The 21,464-nt window shown below is 35.7% G+C and overlaps 3 protein-coding genes across 4 annotated transcripts in view; 1 reads left to right on the top strand and 2 right to left on the bottom strand.

Moving 5' to 3' along the window:
• The window catches only part of LOC129807364 (E3 ubiquitin-protein ligase znrf2), a 51,812-nt gene that overhangs the window by 7,458 nt on the left and 22,890 nt on the right, over nucleotides 1-21,464 (bottom strand). For both annotated transcript variants that reach the window (XM_055856582.1, XM_055856583.1), the window contains exon 2: nucleotides 9,791-9,886. In XM_055856582.1, coding sequence (XP_055712557.1) covers nucleotides 9,791-9,886 — 96 coding nt within the window. The remainder of the gene's footprint in view (nucleotides 1-9,790; nucleotides 9,887-21,464) is intronic.
• Nucleotides 3,626-6,335, top strand: LOC129807361 (uncharacterized). Its single transcript, XM_055856578.1, has 2 exons — nucleotides 3,626-5,006; nucleotides 5,392-6,335. The coding sequence occupies exons 1-2, from the start codon at nucleotides 3,794-3,796 to the stop codon at nucleotides 5,466-5,468; spliced, it is 1,290 nt and encodes a 429-aa protein (XP_055712553.1). The 5' UTR covers nucleotides 3,626-3,793; the 3' UTR covers nucleotides 5,469-6,335.
• On the bottom strand, nucleotides 18,587-21,288 carry LOC129807358 (uncharacterized). The gene is made up of 2 exons (XM_055856576.1): nucleotides 20,304-21,288; nucleotides 18,587-20,241 (listed from the first exon to the last, which is right to left on the bottom strand). Exons 1-2 carry the CDS (start codon nucleotides 20,756-20,758, stop codon nucleotides 19,017-19,019), a joined length of 1,680 nt encoding a protein of 559 aa, XP_055712551.1. The 5' UTR covers nucleotides 20,759-21,288; the 3' UTR covers nucleotides 18,587-19,016.

Raw genomic sequence — 21,464 nt, 5'->3', positions numbered from 1 at the left:
ACGTTTATTCGGTTTCAACGGTTCTTGCACTCCTCTGCTTTAATTATTAAGATACTTTAATCTTCGAAATTTCACATCGATTTTTACACTTCTAGTCTTTGTATTTTTCGAATTTGAAAATTTCGTCTTTGGGATATATTTAGCTTAGGTACATTTCGTGTGGGAGCTTTTCGTTTTTAGTACAATTCGTTACAGATAGAAAAGCTGTCAGAAAAACTGTACTATAAAAACAAAAAGTAGCAAAGAGAAACAGACGAATGAAGTATGCTGAAAATGAAATACTCATTCAGACATTCTGTACTAAAGACGAAAACCTTACAATGTATGCCAATAAGCGAAAACTCAGGGACAAAGAGCATAAAAGACAAAAAGCTCAGAAACGTACTGTTTCAAATGCAAAAAGCTCACAAACGAAATTATACCAAAAAGCTCAGGGCTTTTCGTCTTTAGCACACCTCATCTTTAAGATTTTTTTGGTTGTCAAAACGAAGTGTACTAAAGATGAAAACATAAGAGACGAACTGAAAATGACGAATAGCTTACAAGGGAAGTACTCGAGTCATTAAATTCATATAAATCTGGGGCTTTACTCAACTACGGAGAAAGGCATCAAATTAAACGTGGTATATAAATATTCAAAAAGTGCGAAATTTGGTTAATTTTTTTTTTAAATTCTCCAAAGTTGAAAATATGCAGCACATAATAAAGGAAATTCGAATGAGACTGCATGCAGCGCTGGCTCAGCGATACAGTACAGGACGTTCAACGGGAGTGCCGCGGGTTCGATCCCCGGCTCCGTGTGTCTTTTTTCCTTTTGATATCTTTTTTTTCAATTAAAAATTCTATTCTTTATTAAGTAGTAATATTGTAGTGTAAATTGCTTATCTAGAGTGCCGAATTAAAATCCTCAACAAATTCTTAAAAGAGATGAAAGTGCATCGCATAATTTATCGAATTATCAATTTGCTAGTAGAAGAATAAAAAAAAAACTGTATGTACTTACAATCAGCTATCTGAGGATCGTTGTAAATATTACTTAAAGTTTTTATTGAAAAAAAAAAGATATTAAAAGGAAAAAAACAGACGGAGCCAGGGATCGAACCCGCGGCACTGCTGTTGAATGTCCTGCGCTGTACCGCTGAGCCACCGCTGCATGCAGTCTCATTCGAATTTTCTTTATTATGTGCTGCATATTTTCAACTTTGGACAATTTAAAAAAAAATTAACCAAATTTCGCATTTTTTGAATATACCGCGTTTAATTTGATGCCTTTCTGCATAGTTGAGCAGATTTATATGAATGAGATTTATATGAATTTGATGACTCGAGTACTTCCCTTGTTAGAAACGAACTGTACTAAAAATAGAAAGCTCACAGGAGAATATTGCAAAACCGAAAAGCTCAAAGGCGAACTATACTAAATACGAAAAATAAAACAACATCAAACGCGAAATGCTCAAAACGAATTATATTAAAAATTAATTCTCCATGGATAGCATGGGCTGCTGGTTCAATTGTACGCATGATACCGTTTCTCAAAGCTCATAGTAAGTCGAAAACGAGTTGAAGTGCACATGGCAATTGGTTGAGATCAGTGGCAAAGACAATCAGAGCCAGTGCCCCCGTAGATCAGTTGATAGAGCAATTGCCTAGATAGCGAAAGGCTCCCAGTTCAAGCTTGGATTGAGGCAAGACTTTTTCCCTGACTTTGGGTTAAATTTGTGGGTTGGGAATCACTTGTTCTGATTGTCGCTCTCTGTGCACAAACACAAAATTTCTTGGGATTACGTACCAGGCGAAATTAAGTATGTTCAATAGCTTTCACAGTATATTAAAAATTATATAAATTCAAGAACGAATTGTACTAAAAACTCAAAACTTTATCTGTGAGCTTTTCGTCCCCAGTGTAATTTGCTTCTCAGCCTTTTGTTTTTAATACAGTTAATCTAAGACCTTTTCGTCTTTGGTTCCCTTCGTTTCGATTACCAAAAGTAAAAGACTCAGAGATAAAGTCTACCAAAGAAAAAACACCCAGAACTTTATATTTTCGGAATATTTTCGTGAGTACAATTCATATTTAAGCTTTCCGTATTTGACACTTCGTCTGCTGATTTTTTCGTTTTTTGGGTTAATTATTATTATTGGTTTCGCTATGAGGTTTTCGTCTTAAGTATACAATTCGTCCCTGAGCTTTCCGCATTTAATATACTTCGCCCAAGAGCTTTGCGTATACTTAGTCCGTGAGCGTTTCGCCTTACCTTTCGAGGAAAGTGAGGATAAGAATTCTAACGTTTAACTCATTCTTCTCAAAATTCCGAAAATGCACATTGATTTTAAATCTTGAATTGTTTAATTCAATATTTTTTCTACGACATTTTTGTCTTATCAGATCCTTTTATTGACTCTTGATAAACTTTGACTTTTCTGAAAACTTTTAAGCTTCAGAATCAGAGAACACAATGGAACTAAAATAATTTCATGAGATTAAATATTCAATTACGCCTCAATTAGTCTTTATGAATAGTTTTCCTTCTGTTTAGCAAATAAACTTTTGCCATAACTTTTGTATAACACCAAAAAGCAAAGCTCTTAACTTTGATATTTGATAAAATTACTAAATTTAATCACATTCAAGCGATAAAAAGTCTGGAAAATTATTTCCTAGAAAATGTTTTTCCTCTGTTATTTACAATGAGAATACATCTATTTTACATTTTCAAAATCCCTTTTCCATTTGGAAGCTAAGAAAGACTGCTGTTACTAGCAAAAGTTCTCATTAGATTTGAAGGGCTTAATTTTAAGAAATTAAGAAAATTAGGTAATTCCAGAAAATTGCTTTCAATAATTTGATTATACAACTACTTTTGAAATAAATTAGAATTCAAATTAAAATTAAATTTAAATCATTTTCTTATGAAAAGAGGAAAATTGTTCATTGAAACTCATTTCTACTTAAATCGTTCGAAAGAAAAATGCTAAGGAACAATCTTTCTCCTGAATGCGTTTTTTAGTACATGACTGATTCAAGTGATTCTGCTTTATCGATTATTCTTTTTGTTGGTTTTTGTCTAAACTAACAGTATAAACCAGTCGTTGACGCAAGGGGTAGCCATTTTAATAAGTGAAGCTATTTTTTACTTTACCCTGTTAATATTTTGCAGATTTTGCAACTCGATTCAAACAATTTGCTCGTAATTCTTATTGGGGATTATAAATCATGTATTTTTGAACAACTTCTAATGCATAATTTCGAAATATATCAAAGTGATAAGTCAATTCTCTTTGGGGATAAACTTGTCATTAGGTTCATTTTATTTCTGTAAAAATGTATGGAAAAATGAATGTGGTTACCCCCCTGCGTTGGCGTATTCTAAAACCATAAACAGTCATGACGGGAACTAATACAGAGAAAAGTCGATTATGTAAAAATACTTGAGAACAGTCTTGTGATAAAAAAAATTCAGGAGAGATTTCCTTCTTTTTGGACTGGGACAGCACCTGTTGAATGTAGGAGCTAAGATTGGATTCCTTAGACGTTTTGAGGATGTGTCTGTGGGAATTATGGGAGAGTCAGCGGTGTTTTGTCTGCTGGGTTGAGGGGATTGAGCGAGAGAAGAGAGAGAGAGAGAGGGTGACGGCTGTCAGTATGTCAAAGAAATCGGAAGAGTGAACACGTGAATTATGTGAAGTTAATTCTGGATATTAATAAAAGATTGATTTGTTCAAAGTAATTTAGCAGTTTAATTTTGTTGTTCAACATAAGGTCCTTCGAGACCCAACCTAACAAAAAAAAATGTTTAAGTCCACTCCAAAAACGCAGAAAAAACGCAAGAATGCAGAGCGTCTTCGCTCAATCGAAGAAGCCAAAAAACGCAAAATGGCGGAATTAGAGAACCTCGAAAAGCTCAAGGAAAAACTTGAGGCGTCTGATGATGAAACTGAGGATGAAGTAAATGAATTAAACGAGGAATATGAGATCTCAGAGGGAAGACAAGATTCTGCAATCCACGAAGAGAATGAGCTATCGATGCATATTGCAAACATGTCCACAACTATTGCCAATCAAGAGAAGCAAGTCAGCAAATTCATCGCACGTCAGGCTGTGGCCAAAGAATTGCCAGATTTTAATGGTGACCCTGAGGAATGGCCATTATTTTATGCAATGTTTCAACAAAGTTCCAAGGACGGCGATTTCACAGCTATTGAAAACACCATGAGATTGGCAAAAGCACTAAAAGGGGATGCACGGGATAGAGTAAAAACTCTCATTGCTACTGCAGCAGCACCGGAAGACATCATAAACGTGTTGCAGTCGCATTTCGGACATCCAAGACAAGTGATAAATCGAATGATGACTCGCATAGCTTCAACACCTGACCCAAAAGATGGTGATCCAGAGAGTATTGTTAAATTTGCAACCGTTGTAGAAAACTTGTCGTTTGGTTTGAAATGGCTGGACAAAGGACGTTATATGGACTCTCCATGGGTGACAAACGATATTGAGAGAAAACTGTCTCCAACAATGAGGATGCTTTGGGCAATGAAAGCCAAAGAAATTCCAAATTACTCTGTGACGGATCTTGCAACTTGGCTGAATGACCAATCGAAAATTTCTTTGAATATTTTGCCGATGACGTCACTCTCGACTCAATCATCAACTGGAGAAAGGCAGGAGACAAACGCACAAACACGAACACCAAAAATACACAGTTCAGCGGTTATGACGACCCAAATTGCAAAGAACAGCTACAAATGTGCAGTGTGTGAAGAAGGCCATTATACCAATGAATGTCCAAAATTGAAGGATTCCAGTGTGAACGATCGTTACAATCTCGTAAAGGATCTCTGTTGGGGATGTTTGGGCCGAAACCATCGCTTGAATACCTGTGTTCGCCGCCGCACTTGTGGATTAGAAGGATGTAAGCGAATGCATCATCGTTTGCTGCACAGGACAGACAAATCCGCAAAAGTCGAAGATGAGCAGAAAGAAAACGACGATAAGACAGGTAAAAAATAAGATCTATAAGCTGTGATCATTCAACATTGAACGCAAAACAAAAACGGATAACATTTTTATGTGAATTAATTATTGAAGTAATTAAGATTAATCGCTAAACAAGAAATGAAGTAAAAATAAAATTAAATTGGCTAAATTTTGTCCTCAGTAAAATAAATAACAGAATTTTTGATCTTTGAAATTTTTATATTGGATTTGTTCTGAATTTTAAAAAATTTTGATTAAATTAAAATGATTACTAGTGGTCTTTGGCAATATGACTCATTGACACGTGAAAGAGAAAACTATGTAATAAAAAACAATGAAATTGAAATAAAAAAAAATGTTTCAAAAATACTAACACTGAGGTTTCGAACAAACTGAAAAATATGGAGATCCCTGTGGATGTGACCGATCCATCAGGACGAAAACTACTCACAATGGAAGGGTTATTTTCAAAAATTTCCAGTGAGTCTTGGAAAACTATCTCCATGGGAGAATTTCAATTAATTGTGTGTTTATCATAGGTGAGGCCGAAGAGTCTTGCAGTTCAAAGTGTACGCTTACGGGGGGAGATGATGCCTTTTTCGGTAAGCGTAAAAAAAAAAAAAAGAAAAAAGAAATTAAACACACAATTTTTGAAATTGTAAAACTGGTCTTATTTAAGGTATACCGATTATTATTAGCCAAACCAAGGTACGACGACTGAGATCGTCAGTTCGCATGGAAAAACAAGTGGTGAGTAATCGGTTATACGGGTGATACGAAATCTAGAGTGTTAGTAGATAAGGTTTTAAAACGTATTTTAAATGTATTAGGTGTGTCCTTGTTTGGAGCATCTAATTACGGGAAAAGAAACAATGTTTGATGGAAAGAATCGAAAGAATGAAAATACTCAAATGTCTTCTGAGTCATGTGCCAAAGTCCAAAATTATGTTAAGAAAATTTCTTCAGTAGAATTTCAGTCCAAAGGAAGACCCCCAGCATTTTCTGGTGCGTCTTAATGCCAATCAACAGTAATGTTGAGGGCATTACCAGTAGAGATTGCTGCTCCTGATAAGAGTAACATTGTTCGAATTCTGGCTTTACTGGATTCTGCTTCATCAGTTAGTCTAATTGATAGTGCTTTAATTCGTCGACTGGGCGTATTTGGTACTCAGGCCTCCATGGAACTGATGTGGTTGGATGGTTCAGGTAAAGAAATTCACAGCACAACGAAGGTAACACTTGCAATACGAGGAGTCTTTCCGGATGCAAAGTGGTATGAGTTGCGAAATATACGAACCATGTCCAATTTGATCTTGCCAGAGGTGCGTGTGGATAAAGAGAAATTGATTAATCAATTTCCCTATCACAAAACAATAAAATTTTCTGGATTTCTAACTAAGCACCTCAAATACTTCTTGGTGAGGATAATGTTTTCCTTATCGCCACTCATGATCTCATACATGGTCCTCTAAAGGATCCTGTAACTTCAAAAACTGCTTTGGGATGGGTAATTAGTGGCTCAGATGGGGGGAGACGACGTCACCCCGAATACACTCATATGTCGAGAGACACGAATAACAGTCAAATTCACGAGCTCATTGAAATTATCAAGACATCCTTTAGTACAGAAGATTTCGGTGTCAAGGTCTATATCGAGAAACCCAGAAGTCAGGAGGGCAAATATGCATTATCAATTATAGAATCAATGACAAAACGTGTTGGTCAAAGATTTGAAACATGTCTGCTCGGGAAATGTGGAATAGAGTGGGACGATGATCTGCCATCTGACCTTGGAGACGAATGGAGGAACTGGTTAAAGCAACTTTCCCTTTTACCTCGTATCTCAATTCCGAGATGCTATTCAGATTTACGTTTCCGAACAGCTTCAGTAGAACTACATGTTTTTACAGATGGAAGCAGTGAGGCCTTTGCTTCAGTTGCATATTTAATATTTGTGAGAAATGGAGACATTCGTGTCAGCTTTGTAATGGCTCGTACCCGTGTCGCACCTATAAAGGGATTGACAATTCCTAAATTGGAATTGCAGCTGCTTTAATGGCTAGTCGTCTCTCCGACACAATAGAACGATACATTGATATTACTATTTATCGGAAAGTCTTTTGGTCTGACTCTATGGCAGTGTTAGGTAAGATTCGAGGAGATCTTTTGCACCGCAATGCTTTCGTCGCGAATAGGGTTGGCAAAATAAACGAACTCACAAACCCTGAAACATGGAGATACGTGCCCAGTCAGTTAAATGTAGCAGATCAAGCCACAAGAGGGAATGGTATGGCCGATTTTAGTGTAACATCAGCTTGGTATCAAGGCCCGCTATTCTTGTGGAAAGATAAAAACCTGTGGCTGGCTGCACCCTGTACTCAGGATATGAAAAAAAAATGAAAGCGAAGATAAGTTGGATTTTGAAACGATAAACGTTACAACTTTAGATGAACCAGCAGTAGCAGATAACGACAAGTTACACCAATTAGTATTGGATCCGGAAAATTATATGTGTTGGGATCATATGCTTAAAGTCGAGAGTTATGTTTACAAATTCATTGAAGCCTGTCGTCAGCGTCGCAAAACTAGTAACAGAACGGAATGGAAAAATATTTCTGACCATCAATGACTACAAAGGTTTGGATGAGAACGAAATAATTCGTGGTTACAGTAAAATTCAGACGATGTCACGAGCTAGCGAAAACTTCAAAAATCCCATCTTGCTTCATGCAGGGAATCGGGCAGTACAGCTAATGTTGCCTATTACCATCAAGACCTCGGTCACTGGGGAATTCCTTTGGTGATGACAGAGTTACGACCACGCTTTGAAATTGTTACTGGAAGGAAGGCGTTAAAACAGATTCAGATGGATTGTATCACATGCCAGAAACCACGATCGCAACCTATCGTACCAATTATGGGCCAATTTCCTGAGGAAGCGGTGCAGATTGTGTTAGCAGAAGCAGAACATCTAGTGAATTCACGTCCGTTAACTGAAATCAGCGATGCAAATGAAGTCCTTACTCCTAATCATTTTCTGATTCACCGTCAGTTTGGGCTACAAGCAACTGGAACCTTCACTGATCAAGACCTTGTACTTCGTAAGGAATGGCGTAAATTACAACGTTCCACTGACATCTTCTGGAAGAAGTGGCTGCAGTTCTACGCACCGAGACTCATCAACCCAAATGTCAAAGTTGGAGACCGAGACCGTGCTATTATTGTGGATCTTTACCTGGAGCGTAACACGTGGCCTATTGGACGGGTTGTCGAATTGTATCTAGGGAAAGATGGAAAAGTTCGAGTGGCCCTGGTCACAATTGAAGAGGAGTATAAAGTGTTTATTAAGCGACCAGTAGCGAAGTTAATCGTCCTCAGAACGCCCGAATTGCTCAACGATGAATTGAAGCCGAAAGATCGGCTCAATTCGGGGGGAGAATATGTTGAATGTAGGAGCTAAGATTGGATTCCTTAGACGTTTTGAGGATGTGTCTGTGGGAATTATGGGAGAGTCAGCGGTGTTTTGTCTGCTGGGTTGAGGGGATTGAGCGAGAGAAGAGAGAGAGAGAGAGGGTGACGGCTGTCAGTATGTCAAAGAAATCGGAAGAGTGAACACGTGAATTATGTGAAGTTAATTCTGGATATTAATAAAAGATTGATTTGTTCAAAGTAATTTAGCAGTTTAATTTTGTTGTTCAACAGCACCATTATGATACTATTCCAATGAAAAATTAACATGTTTTTTCTAGTACTACTGTTCTCAAGTACATCTTCATTATCGACTCCTCTTGGCGTTGGTTCCTATCTCTACTGTTTTCCCCAGTACTCGTCATGTTCGCAAACCACCGAACACACCGAACAATTGTAACAGAAATCAACACAAAGAAAAGTCGATTATGTAGATGCACTTGGGAATAGTAAAGTGGTAAAATACATGTTTATTTTTCATTGGAATAGCACCGTAATATAACCTAATCTGCCTGGGGAAAAAATAAGGTTTTCCGTGTAACTTATTTCAACTAAAAACGTCTATCTTCTATGCTAAAGTCTTAATGGTGCTATTCCAAAGAAAAATGAAAAAGGAAAACTTCTCCTGAATATTTTATTAGTACATGACTGTTCTCAAATGCTTCTGCATTCTCAACTTTTCTTTGAGTTGGCTCTCAGCTTGGCCGGTTTCTTCAACCTTCGTTGTGTTCTAAAATCACCGAACAGCCGTGACAGGAACCGACAAAAAGAAAAGTCGATTATGTAGTAACACTTGAGAACAGTTATGTAGGTGTAGGTACTAAAAAAATGCCCAAGACAAAGATTTCCCCTTTTCATTTTCCCTTGGAATATCACGATTATTATCCACTTATTTAAAACATTATATCAGAATATTATTTATAGAAATTATTCAGATTTCTTCGTACTCTATTAGACAGCTTGTTTTTTTAAAATTCTTGATGAAACTTTAATGAAAAAAGTGTAATAAATTATTTTTGATATTACTTAACAAGTGCAACATTTTTTTTTCATTTTCCTCAGAGCTTCCTGAATATTTTATTTACCTTTTTAAATGACTTCATTTCACGTGAATAATTCATTGTAGTTGTCTACATAAAATTGATTTCTCAGATAGGAAGCTCTAATAAATAACGTCAATTGTTTTTTCTACGCCCTTAATAATATTCATGTAATTAATCATTCACTGATACCGCATCTGGTAAAATTATGTATGAGCGGAAAAGTGGGATAAATTGATGACGATGAGGGATGACATGGAGATATACACATAAAAGACATTTTCTGTAAAAGACTCACCGTTGTAAGATAGGCGAGGCTTTGTTAGGCACATTACTAAATGACACTCAATATCGTCAGATAAAACGAATTTGTTGCAAAAAGGACATTTTATATCTGGAAAGAAACAACAATTGACAAAAAAAGAACATTAGATAAATTCAATTTAATTTTAGACGAGTAGACAGAAGGAAAAAATAATGTTTTATTTTAATTTCAAACACTCTATCTTCATTTTTTTTTTGTACAAATGGCATAAATTCATCCACGTGGAAGAAGAAAGCAGAAGAATAATCTTATAATTTTCATCTTTTTCTCAGCTTTCCTCTTTCTCTCTCTCACAAAATGATTTATCACCCAGAATTGCACATTGCGCAATAAGACTACGACCAATTCCGCACCTTTTGATAAGAAACTCTCTGTGATAAAAATTGGGTTGTTTGGTGGCAAAAGCGCCTTCCGCCCAGCAGAAAAGGTGAACAAAAAAAAAAAGAAAAATAAACGCAATAATTTGACTAATATAAATATTGTTGAAAAAAACAAAGCCCATGTCTCGTTCTTTGTACCTTTCTGGGGCACAAATACTCAGCGAAAAATATGATATTAGCTTTCTTTTCCTATTGATTCAAGAATTAAAATTAAGAGAAGACTTTTCTACATTCAAATTTTATCTCAATTTAACTGCTAAACCGCCTGTTCACATCCGTTTGTTTATTTATCGAAAAGTGTCTCGGCTAAATAGCCTTTTCCTTCGACAAAAGGTCGTTGATGTTCGAAAATTCAAATTGAATTTCGAATTATCGAAAAAATACAAAAAAGCATCATGAAGGTTTATAAGAATTTTACAGCAGACTCTTGCTCAATCGGCTCTTTTTCAATCGCGAGAAAAAATTTGTTGACAATTTTCACGTTTAATTATGAAGCTAATTTGTTCAAATTTACTGTAGTTCTTCCTATTTTATCGTGATGCTTTATAATTGAGCGCTTTTTGTGGAATTTACAAAGGCTTTGACGCCCAAATCTATCGATAAACCGGATGACATTTTGCCCCAAATGACCAATTGAGAGAGAGTCTACTGTACACTGAAGAAATCCGAAAAAGTTGAAATAACATTCTGGAAGTGTTAATTTTAGCCTGCAGTATTTATCCAAAATCGGTGTAAATATTACGCATTTTAGGTGTATTAGGGGTTAAAGTTACCCTTTTCATGTTAATTTTACCCATAAAAAGGTGTAAAATCAACATTAAAAAATGTTGATATATTTTTACACCTAAAAAGTGTTAAAGTTCTGAGGAAAAAAAGTTATTTTTCTCAGTGTATGATCATTTTTTGCCATGATTTTCCTTATAACTAACAATTCATTGACACTCGTGATATTTCGAAATTCGAACATGAACGTCAAGATATCGAAATGCTCTTCCTTTGGCTTTTAAAACCATTACAATTTATTCTACTCGGAGATAACAGAACTATTTTCACTAAGAAAATATAATATTTTTACTAATAAAACAAACCTCTGAAATCTAAAAATTTATCAGAGAATGACATTTGCAATTTTTCAATATACTTTTATCAATAAGTCTTGATAAGGGAATTGGAGCAAAAGATCATATACTTCTTGCGATGCCAAAAATAGAAGAAAAACATGAATGATATACTTTCATCGACCCAAAAGTAAACAATTACTGATTAATATTTTGACTATCATATAGCAAATATTTTTCACTCTCCAGAATTCATCTTTCCAACGACGCATTTATTAAAAATTTTGCATCAACATCAAAAGCGTACACAGCAGAGAGAGAAAATAGAGACAATATTAATTTATGTATTTGACTTTTTGAAAGAATCTCTAGCCATGAATTATCAACACACTTTTTATTGTGTCTGATGAATTGAAGTACTCTTTTTCGAGTGATAGAGAGACTCTTGAAGAGTAAATGAAAATAAACAGAAAGTGTTCTGATTGTCAGTAACTTTGGCTCTTTGTGATGATATTTTAATCGTGACCATTTCATCAAAACAAAAAAGGTTACCAGAGTTTATCAAAGGAATATGTGGATAAAATAATCTGTCTTTGATGAAGTTGCGAAATATCAGACATTATACATTGCCTGAAAATGATTTTAATACTCACAATTTACTTTTAAAAGTTCATTAATAAAAAATGCTAAACCATTTTTTATCATTGAAAAGAAAATGATTAAGTTTGAACACTTAAAAGGACCTATAAGACCTAATAACGAATAAATAAAAATAGTGGCTCTAGTTTTTCTAATTTGATTTTTTTTCATTTTCTGCGATTAAAATTATGACAGTGGCCAAACTAGTTGTTAGTTCTGGAAAAAATTGGGTATTTTGAAAATGTCTTGAAATTATGTGCAATTGTACTTAACATTTCGAGTTAAGTATAATTGTTCCGATTAATAAAACACTAATTCTATTTTTTTTCGATATAGAGGAAGGCTTTCAGAATTCGTACGCATTTAGGCTTCGAACATTTTATATTTTTTCCATATTCTTTTTATAAATTTGACCTATCTATGGAATATTTTAATAAATACAGTACACAGAAAAAAATATTTCGTAAAAATGTTCGTAAATGTTTGTGAATTCCTATGGGGGAGTTACGAAATTCTCGTGAATCGTATAACCCACAAACAAGTTCGTAAAAGTTTGTACTTTTTCACAAATATTGTGCGTAACATGATCACTTGACGAGCATTTTTTGTACTTTTACAAACATTTGTTCGTAAATGTTCGTAAACACACAAAAAATGTTCGTACAATTTTGTCATTTGTTCGTAAATGTTTGTTTACCTGCCGAACATTTTACGAACATTTACGAACAAATGTTTGTAAAAGTACAAAAAATTCTCGTCAAGTGATCATGTTACGAACAACGTTTGTGATAAAAGTACAAACTTTTACGAACATGTTTGTGGGTTATACGATTTACGAGCATTTCGTAACTCCCCCATAGGAATTCACAAACATTTACGAACATTTTTACAAAATATTTTTTTCTTTGTAGGCTCTCTCAAATTAAAGCATTTGGAACCGAAATATCACCCAAATTAGACAGAAATTCGAGCGTCAAAAGCAACGATTTTTTGTCCATCTGCATATTCATATTAAATTTGAAGTATCATATTTCTTGTAAATTTTATTAAAAACCCCTTCTTAATAATGCAAAATCACATCATACCTATGTTAAATCATGGCAAATTTGAGCATGTTTAATTCATTCGATAATCATAACCAAACTTTAAAATCAGTGATAAGCCCAGATAAGCTTATGGTAGCTGAGATTCTTTACAGGCGCCCTTGAAATTCGTGCAACTCGGAGTGCTTGCAACTTGGAATGGGTGAAAATTCGATTGTGAGTTGAATTTTGGGGGTAAAGAATCGCGTCGAGCCAATTTCATCCATTTCAACTGCCGAGAACAATTTACTCGACGCGATTCTTTACCCCAAAATTCAACTCACAATCGAATTTTCATGCATTCCAAGTTGCAAGCACCCCGAGTTGCACGCATTTCGAGGTCACTGGTAAAGAATCTCAGCTACCATAAGCTTATCTGGGCTTATCACAGGTCATTTTCTATTTTAAATAGTTTAAGTGCGGAAAGCCAACGAAAGAAAAAAAAAGTTCATTGAAATTGGTTAATAAACATTAGAGATAGAGTCCGGTCCATTTGGATATAGTAAGAGTCAAGGTACAGTAGGTTGGAGTAGAGACAGTTGGGACCCCATCGTTAGAAAGATCTCGATCTCATATACAATATATGCTAAAATTTCATCGAAATCACTTTATAAACACCGAAAATAAGGTCCAGTCAAGTCAGTATCGATTATAGCTTAGGTCAGGTAACATCGAGGGAGAAGTGCGACCCACATTTTGAAAGGTCTCGATCTCAGCTACAACATATTAAAATTTAAAGAACAAGCATCGTCCAGTTTTTGAAATTATTCAAAATCGAAATTTCTAATAATCGGACCTTCGATTAAACCAGAAGAAATTGGGGTGACACAAGTGTAGTAGTACTCCATGAGTTTTCCAAAACACCACAATTTTTCAAATTCTGAGAATTAGAACCGAAGATATGACCATTTGAAAATTGAATTTTTGACCCCTTCTAGCTCGGGTCAGTGGGGTCGGGAGGGGTTAAATTTGTTTTTTAATCGAAAGGTCTTAGGCCCAGCTATAATATACTAAAATTTGAGCCCGATCGATGCCATAGGGGCTGAATTAATGAGAAAACAAAATTTGGGGGTGTTACAAAATGGCGGAAGGGGGGGTGGATCTGACATCACCTACTTCTAGCCACCTATCGACATTTAACCTTTGCCGAAAACCGCTTGTCGATATCTTTCTCTATTTTCTCTCCAGAAACGTTTATACTCCAGATGGGACGGACGTCCATGAAAATCGATTTTTAGCGTAGGGGAAAGTACTCTCCTTTCGAACGTTCATGCCTTCGAGTAATGTGAATTTTCTTTATTTTTCCTAAGAGGCTTACACAAACTAATATTTAATAGAAAGGTGTAAGTCTCTTAAGAAAAATAAAAGAAAACTCACATTATTCGAAGGCATGAACGTTCGAAGGGAGAGTACTTTCCCCTATATGATATTCGTGATTAGTGTCAAAACGTGTAAATTCAAAATTTGGGCCCGATCTGACGAGGTCGGATTTCACCTGTGACCACAAAAACTAAGATTGTAAAGAATCTCAGCTAAAACATGAAATGAGAAAAAGAAGATCACGAAGAAGTAGAGGAAAGCTTTCAGGTTTCGTACATACTCTGGCTTCGAATACTTTATATTTTTCCAATGTTTCTATTAAATCTGATCTATTTTTTCAGGAAATGTATGGCTTAAGACTAGCTCTTAAAATATATTGCCACTAGGCCAGATTCTTTAAAGAACTACGGGAATTTGTTATTTTAACTTTTTCGGATTTCTCGCAGTGTACAAGCCTTGGGTTAGGGCCCAACCCAAATAGACTCAGGCTTACTCTCGAGAATATTCAGCCTGTAAAATTTAGCAGTAAAGATATATCTCAAACTGTCACATATTGATCATTGATTAGAGATCCAAACACAATTCCTTTACCTAATCCTTTACTGTCGAATTATACGGCTTAACTATTCTGGAGTATCAGCCTGAATCTATGTGCCATAACATTCTTTAGTACTTTTTGTGACTTTTCTTTATTTTTGCTTATCTAAAACAATAAATTTAAAAATACCAATTTAGTTCCGATTCCAGATTACTCCATGTGCTTTGTTAATGTAACATAATAACAATTGTTAAATAATTTTAGAAATTATTACTTTTAATATAAGAAATTCACGTGTAAATTCAAGCTTTGCGAAGCGTAATTTTAACACATGGTTTTTTTTCGAACACAAGAAAACATACAATTAACGAGCTTTTTAAAAGCTTCTTAAGAGCTAACTCGATGCTCTTTTTTATTAGATCTATAAAATTCCTTGGAAGATGGTGCAGCCCAATTACTCAGAGAGCAACCGATTAAAATGTCACTATAAATTTAACTGTGAGTGTAATTGAAAATAATAAGAGTGCAAAAAGACATTCACCATAAATTCCTTGTCGTCTTGCTCGTCGAATAATTGCATCTGAACTCACAACATCCCGACCACCCTCAAAGTCAGGGATACACGTTCCAATTACCACCCCCATCTCTCATTTCACGGCTTCGACTTTGTAATCTGTGTAATTAAATTTTTACCATTCAGCCTGAAAATGTTTTTCTGATGGACTCACACAGTTTCACATTTATTTTTCTCACTCCTCAGGTAATTTGTAGCAAACGATCTTTTCATTAGCACTGAGCTCTTTATTTTATTTTAAACACCTTTTCGGTTCTTCTTCTACTTTTTTTCTACTTCGCAAGGTAGATGTTATTCAGTTGCTTTTTCGTTTTAGTTATTTTTAAAATGATTTTTTTTACACGAATTTCCAACACTTATTGCACATTTTATCCAATTGCTTTATCAGATAATTTTATTGAATACTTTGTTGGTAGTAAATTTGTTCAGATAATTGCCAGGAGATAATCACAAGCTATTCATGTATTTTTAATAGTTCAACGTCATTGGAGGACAAAAGAGAGAATTAATTGCATATAAAAGGAGAGAAAATCAATCAAATTTACGATATTTTTCCCTTTTCTCTGTCATTCCTCTTTTTTTTCACTTCCAATCGTCCTTTTATTCCACAAACTCACGAATACAGTTTAACTTTCCTTTACTCTCTAAAGCACATGCTTCACTTCCTTTTTCCTCCTCGGTCGTCCCTTCAACTTTGCACACTTACTTTATTTTCATGCAAAATAGAAGGATAAATAAAACCACCCACTGATTATCCACTAAATCGCACCAATCGATTTTTCTTTTTGCAATATCCTTAAAATTCCTCAAGAGTCGTCAACTTCTTGTGAATCCTTCTTTTTTTTTTAAACAGCAAGAAGAAATTGAAGAGTTTCTTAACAAATGGCTACTCATATGAAAAAGTGACACTGAAAAAGTGTGTTGACTACACAATTTCCTCAACGATACTGCCGGTGGAATGATATTTTTTTCTTACCACAAGTCTATCCAACTCAAAAAAGCCACTTTGAGAGAGAGAAACTTTCAACGAAACATTTGAAAAAAAAACTGAGGGAAAAGCTTTGAAAGCATCTCCGTGAAGCATGATTCTTTTGTTGACTATCACTTAGGTGTACGCGTAACCATGGATAAAATCCATATGTAATCAAACAGAAGTAATACTAGAGGTGCTTTAGTCGCAAAAGCACTCTTGTGTTAAATAACCACAAATACTTCGTGTCATTTAACCATTTAACCGATATTGATGATTTCTATTAAGAGATTCCAGTGAATCTGTAGATAATCCCAATACCTTTCCCAAAATTAATAATATTGATTTGCCTGCTAGGGGAGACCGGGGATGTTTGGAACAGGGGTAGTGTGGGACAAGGCGGTTTTTTCATTAATTTTTTAAATAAATGGGATTTAACCACTATTCAATCGTAAACAATATTAAGATGTATCTTGACTAAAAGAATGGATATCCTGAGTTTTATTGTTTTAATTCTATGAACACTTTCTTAAAAATTGATAAAAATTGTAGTTTTTGATTTCTCAGTTTTGCTCTTTGTATTTTATGTCAGCGATATATAATCAAAACTTTTTTATCTCATTAGCTACACTGTGAGAGAAATCCGAAAAAGTTAAAATAACATTCCGGTAATGTTAATTTTACCCTGCAGTATTGATCCGAAAACGGTGTAAATATTACCCTATTTAGGTGTATTATGGGTTAGGGTTACCCTTCTTTCATGTTAATTTTACCCTTAAAAAGGTGTAAAATTAACATTAAAAATGTTGATATATTTTTACACCCAAAAAGTGTTAAAGTTATGAGGAAAAAAAGCTAATCGCAGCCTTTTTTTTCTCAGTGTAGAAATTAATATCAATTTAATTTGTGCAGTAGAGTCATTTATTGTCAATCAATTATTTAAAGTATTTTCTTCTTATTTTCCATCTGCCTTTCTTTGCTTTTTTAATCCAGTTTTTTCTCACAGTGGAGACAGGAAAAATTTCTGTATCCACCCAGAATCGAACTGGAGACTTCTCGTTAACTAGACGAGTGCTCTACCAACTGAGCTATTACAGTAGAGTCTCGCCATAGGCCATCGCTCTATAGTCCACAATTTATCGACCGTTGATTTCAAAACACTGATTTTAAGTTAGGTTATGTTTTTTAGTATGCGACATGCATAATTATTTTAATATTTTTGGCAAACTTTATTAAGTAGTTGTGATAATTGTGATCCACAATGAAGAGAGCAAGGACAAGTACCACAATCGCAAAGAAAGTGGAAGCAGTCGAGCAATTTCAATACTAAAAATCGTTGATAATTTTAAAAAATTACATGGACTATAGTGCGACCCAAGTGTCAAATTTGAAACCAAATATGGACTATAGCGAGACTCTACTGTAGAGGCCACATGCTCTGCTTCACATGCTACACGACTTTAACCAATTGCATTATGCACTGCAATCGCTTACTCTCGGGGTTGCGAGATTTGCAAACGATGTGGTGGTAAACGGTCCTTCACCGGAAGAGAGTGAACTAAGTGGTTTAATGAACAATGGGGATCTCAGTGGCGCAATATGCAAGACCGTTATGCCCTAGACACACTTGCGACTTAAGTCGAGAGACGACTTAGTGGAAAATGATGGAAATGAAGTTTAACCATTATTTCGAATATAATTACGCTAAGCCGTCTCTCGGCTAATCCTCGTGCCTGTCAAGGCCCTTAGGCATTGGGCGGACGAGATCAGGAAAAAACGAGGTCAGGAAAAGACATTTTCAATGTAATAAAAACGTAATAAAATGCACTGCCTCTGCCTAAAAACCTCTGGGAGCATGGAAGAAGCATCCACACTGCAGGAAGGCGCTCCTGGGCGATCTACATATGGACTTAGCGGGTTCTTTCATCACGGAATGTAACAGCAATATCATATGATTATTGTAATAAAGTATTCCGATACGATTAATAATAATAATGGACAATCTCGACATCATACCATAAAATCATTACCAGACATAAGCTGAATGGTGCGTGGAAAAGCGTGGTCTAATGACTACTACTGGCAATTTCTGGGCACCATATTGGCTCTGTTCAGTAATAACCTTTCGAAGAGACAAAGCCACTCCAAAGTCAAGCCAAACCTATTCGAAAATCTACCGGAAGCCTAAAGTACAGATTCATATAGGGGAGACCGGGGAGGTTTGGGACACTTTTTCATGTTTTGACTTTGAGGAAGTATTCCAAAAAACCACGACAGTGTAATAAAATTTTATTCGGCGTATATAATACCTATGGGTATTGACTTTATAAAAAGTGTTCAATGGTACTTGAAAAACAACTGTATTTTCTTGGAGAAGATAAAATATTTAACCTGACGCTTTGTCCCAAACCTCCCCGACCTGGGGCAGTGTGGGACGCAAAAGGGGATGTTTGGGACACGTTTTTTCTCACATATTTAGCATTATTAGAGCATGATATTTAATTTCAAATACTATATTAAAAATATTTCTAACAGAAAATGAAAAAAATTAAAATGTTTAATCTTTTACTTCATATTTATTAATTAATATCGATCTTTATTTGCACAGGAGAGGGTCATGTTTTTGTCAGTCATTTATTTAATGTGTTTTCTTCTTATTTGCCATTCTAGCTTTCCTTGCTTTTTTATATTTAACATTGGAATCATCATCAAAATCCTCAGTTCTTTTGACACTTTTAGTTTTGGACTCTTTTTCGGATTCCTGTTTGATTTTGCGACAACTGCATGGTACCTGCTTTTCCTTTTTTATTTGGATGAGCTCTCGCCTTGCCTTTTCTGGAGAACTTGTTAGAAGTGTAGAGGATATTGCTCGAGAAGTTTTCTTGACAGAATGGTTTTTAACGGGATTGGGCAAAGGTCGAATATCTTCAGGAGAAGAAAATATTGATTGCCAAGACGTTGATGGTTTCATTGTCTCTGGAGACACCTGCTCGACTTTTAAAGTTTGCACAAGAGGAAGATTTTCAGAAGAAATTGGAGCAATGTTTTCTAAATTTTCCAATTCATTGAGGATAAGATCTCTATTCAATGGGTATATTCCGGCCTTTGCGAACCCAGCCTTAATATTTTTCTCGGAGAAGCTGCTGGGTATTGCTTTTGCTGAGACTCTAACTACATTGTGGATCGTTATCCTAGCACTAGCACTACTAGCACTAGCATGCTCAGACATCCATTCGTGGAAAACTGCTTTGCACTTCGACTTCAATGGCCCGAAGACAGATATATCTAAGGGTTGAAGTTTGTGCGTCGTGTAAGGTGGAAATGACAACATGTAGATCCCATTGTCCCTCCAAAAGTTTATAGCTTTTACTGTGCAATGGGAGGCGTGATTATCCAGAAGAAGAAGGATGGGATTTTCCTTAGTGGGATATGTGTGCTTCGTAACGTGGATAAGAGTTTGGAGGAAGGCATCCTCGTCCATCCATCCACTTCCGTTAAATATCGCAATTGAACCCTCTGGACTTCCCTCCATATACTCTTCACGAGGTATCTTCCGCGGAAACAAGTATATGGGGGGTACAACTTGCCCAGCAGCATTAATAATACCCACAAATGTTACTTGCTGCCCCCTCTCACTTGATACAGCTTGACCGATTTGCTTTACACCCGCTGGTGCCAGTACCTTGGGTGATTGGAGGACAGTACTCAGTCCTGATTCATCGAGGTTCCAAATTTTGTGTGGAGGAAACATTTTTTGCTGCATTATTTCTTCCAGATTGTCAAAAAAGCGTGTCATGTGTTCTTTATTGTAATTGATATTACGTGCAAGACTGGTGTTCTCAGGCTTCCGGAGAGACAGTGTCCTGTACGTATTAGTAAAATCAGTAATAACAATAAAGAAATTAAAAACAAATCTGACACTTACCGGTTCCTCTTTAAAAAGCCCGCAGCCCATTCACTTCCCGCTGTTTTATTCTCCTCCCAAGTCTGAGGAACAAACCTCCCCAGATGTTTTGCGTATCCAAAAGCTAGCCTTCTGAGTTGCTCCATCGTCAAGCCATAAGACAATTTGGAACACTTTATTAAGTATTCTGTGAGCAGCTTTTCATCTGTAACTGTGAATATTTGGCGACTGGAATGCTTGGTGTTCATGGATGGCAATAGCTTCAGTCCTGAGTGAAGTAAAACATCAGGGGTATTCTTATCCTTAGTTTGCTCCCTCAATTTCTTCAGCCTTCTCCCAAGAGTTGTTTTCGTAATACCGTGAGTCTTGGCGGCTTCCCGGATGCTTTTTATTCCTTGTATCACCTCCTCCAATGCTTTTTTCACAGCAATCTCGGACACTGCCATTCTCTCACCCTTTTTCTTGTATTTGCGCATGTTTAGGCACCAAAATAATCACTTGAAATCTTGTTGGACACACTTTTTGCCGAACGAAATTACTCTCCATGTGAATTGCCACATTGATTTTGACAGTACAACGATTCGCGCGCCACCTACAATGTTGTCGAAAATCCACGTCCCATTCATCCCCTTTCAGGTGTCCCAAACATCCCCGCGTGTAATTTTGGTTTTTAAAACTTTTAACTAAAAAACTGGAGTGTATAATCTTTTCTACCTTTACAAAAATATGTTCCCAGATTGCACTGCTACCAAATGAGATAAAAAAGTTTTGATTATATATCGCTGATATAAAATACAAAGAGGAAAACTGAGACGTCAAAATATACAATTTTTATCAATTTTTAAGAAAGTGTTCATAGAATTAAAACAATAAAACTGAGGATATCCATTCTTTTAGTCAAGATACATCTTATTGTTGCCTACGATTGTGTAGTGGTTAAATCTCATTTATTTTAATAATTAATGAAAAAGTCGCCACGTCCCACACTACCCCTGTCCCAAACCTCCCCGGTCTCCCCTACCCGCCGCTTTAGCGCTGATTGTTCTGCCATTTCGAATTTCTATATTCTTGACACTTCATTCGTCAACGAATGTCAACAACTTTGTACAAACTTTTGCTGCAAAAAGTGAATTTTTGTGTAGTTTTGTGGAAATTCAGGATAAAAGAATGCCTTAATTGCAA

Source organism: Phlebotomus papatasi, chromosome 3, assembly GCF_024763615.1.
Source record: "Phlebotomus papatasi isolate M1 chromosome 3, Ppap_2.1, whole genome shotgun sequence".
Taxonomy (NCBI): Eukaryota; Metazoa; Arthropoda; class Insecta; order Diptera; family Psychodidae; genus Phlebotomus; species Phlebotomus papatasi.
This window is presented reverse-complemented; position numbering and strand designations above follow the sequence as displayed.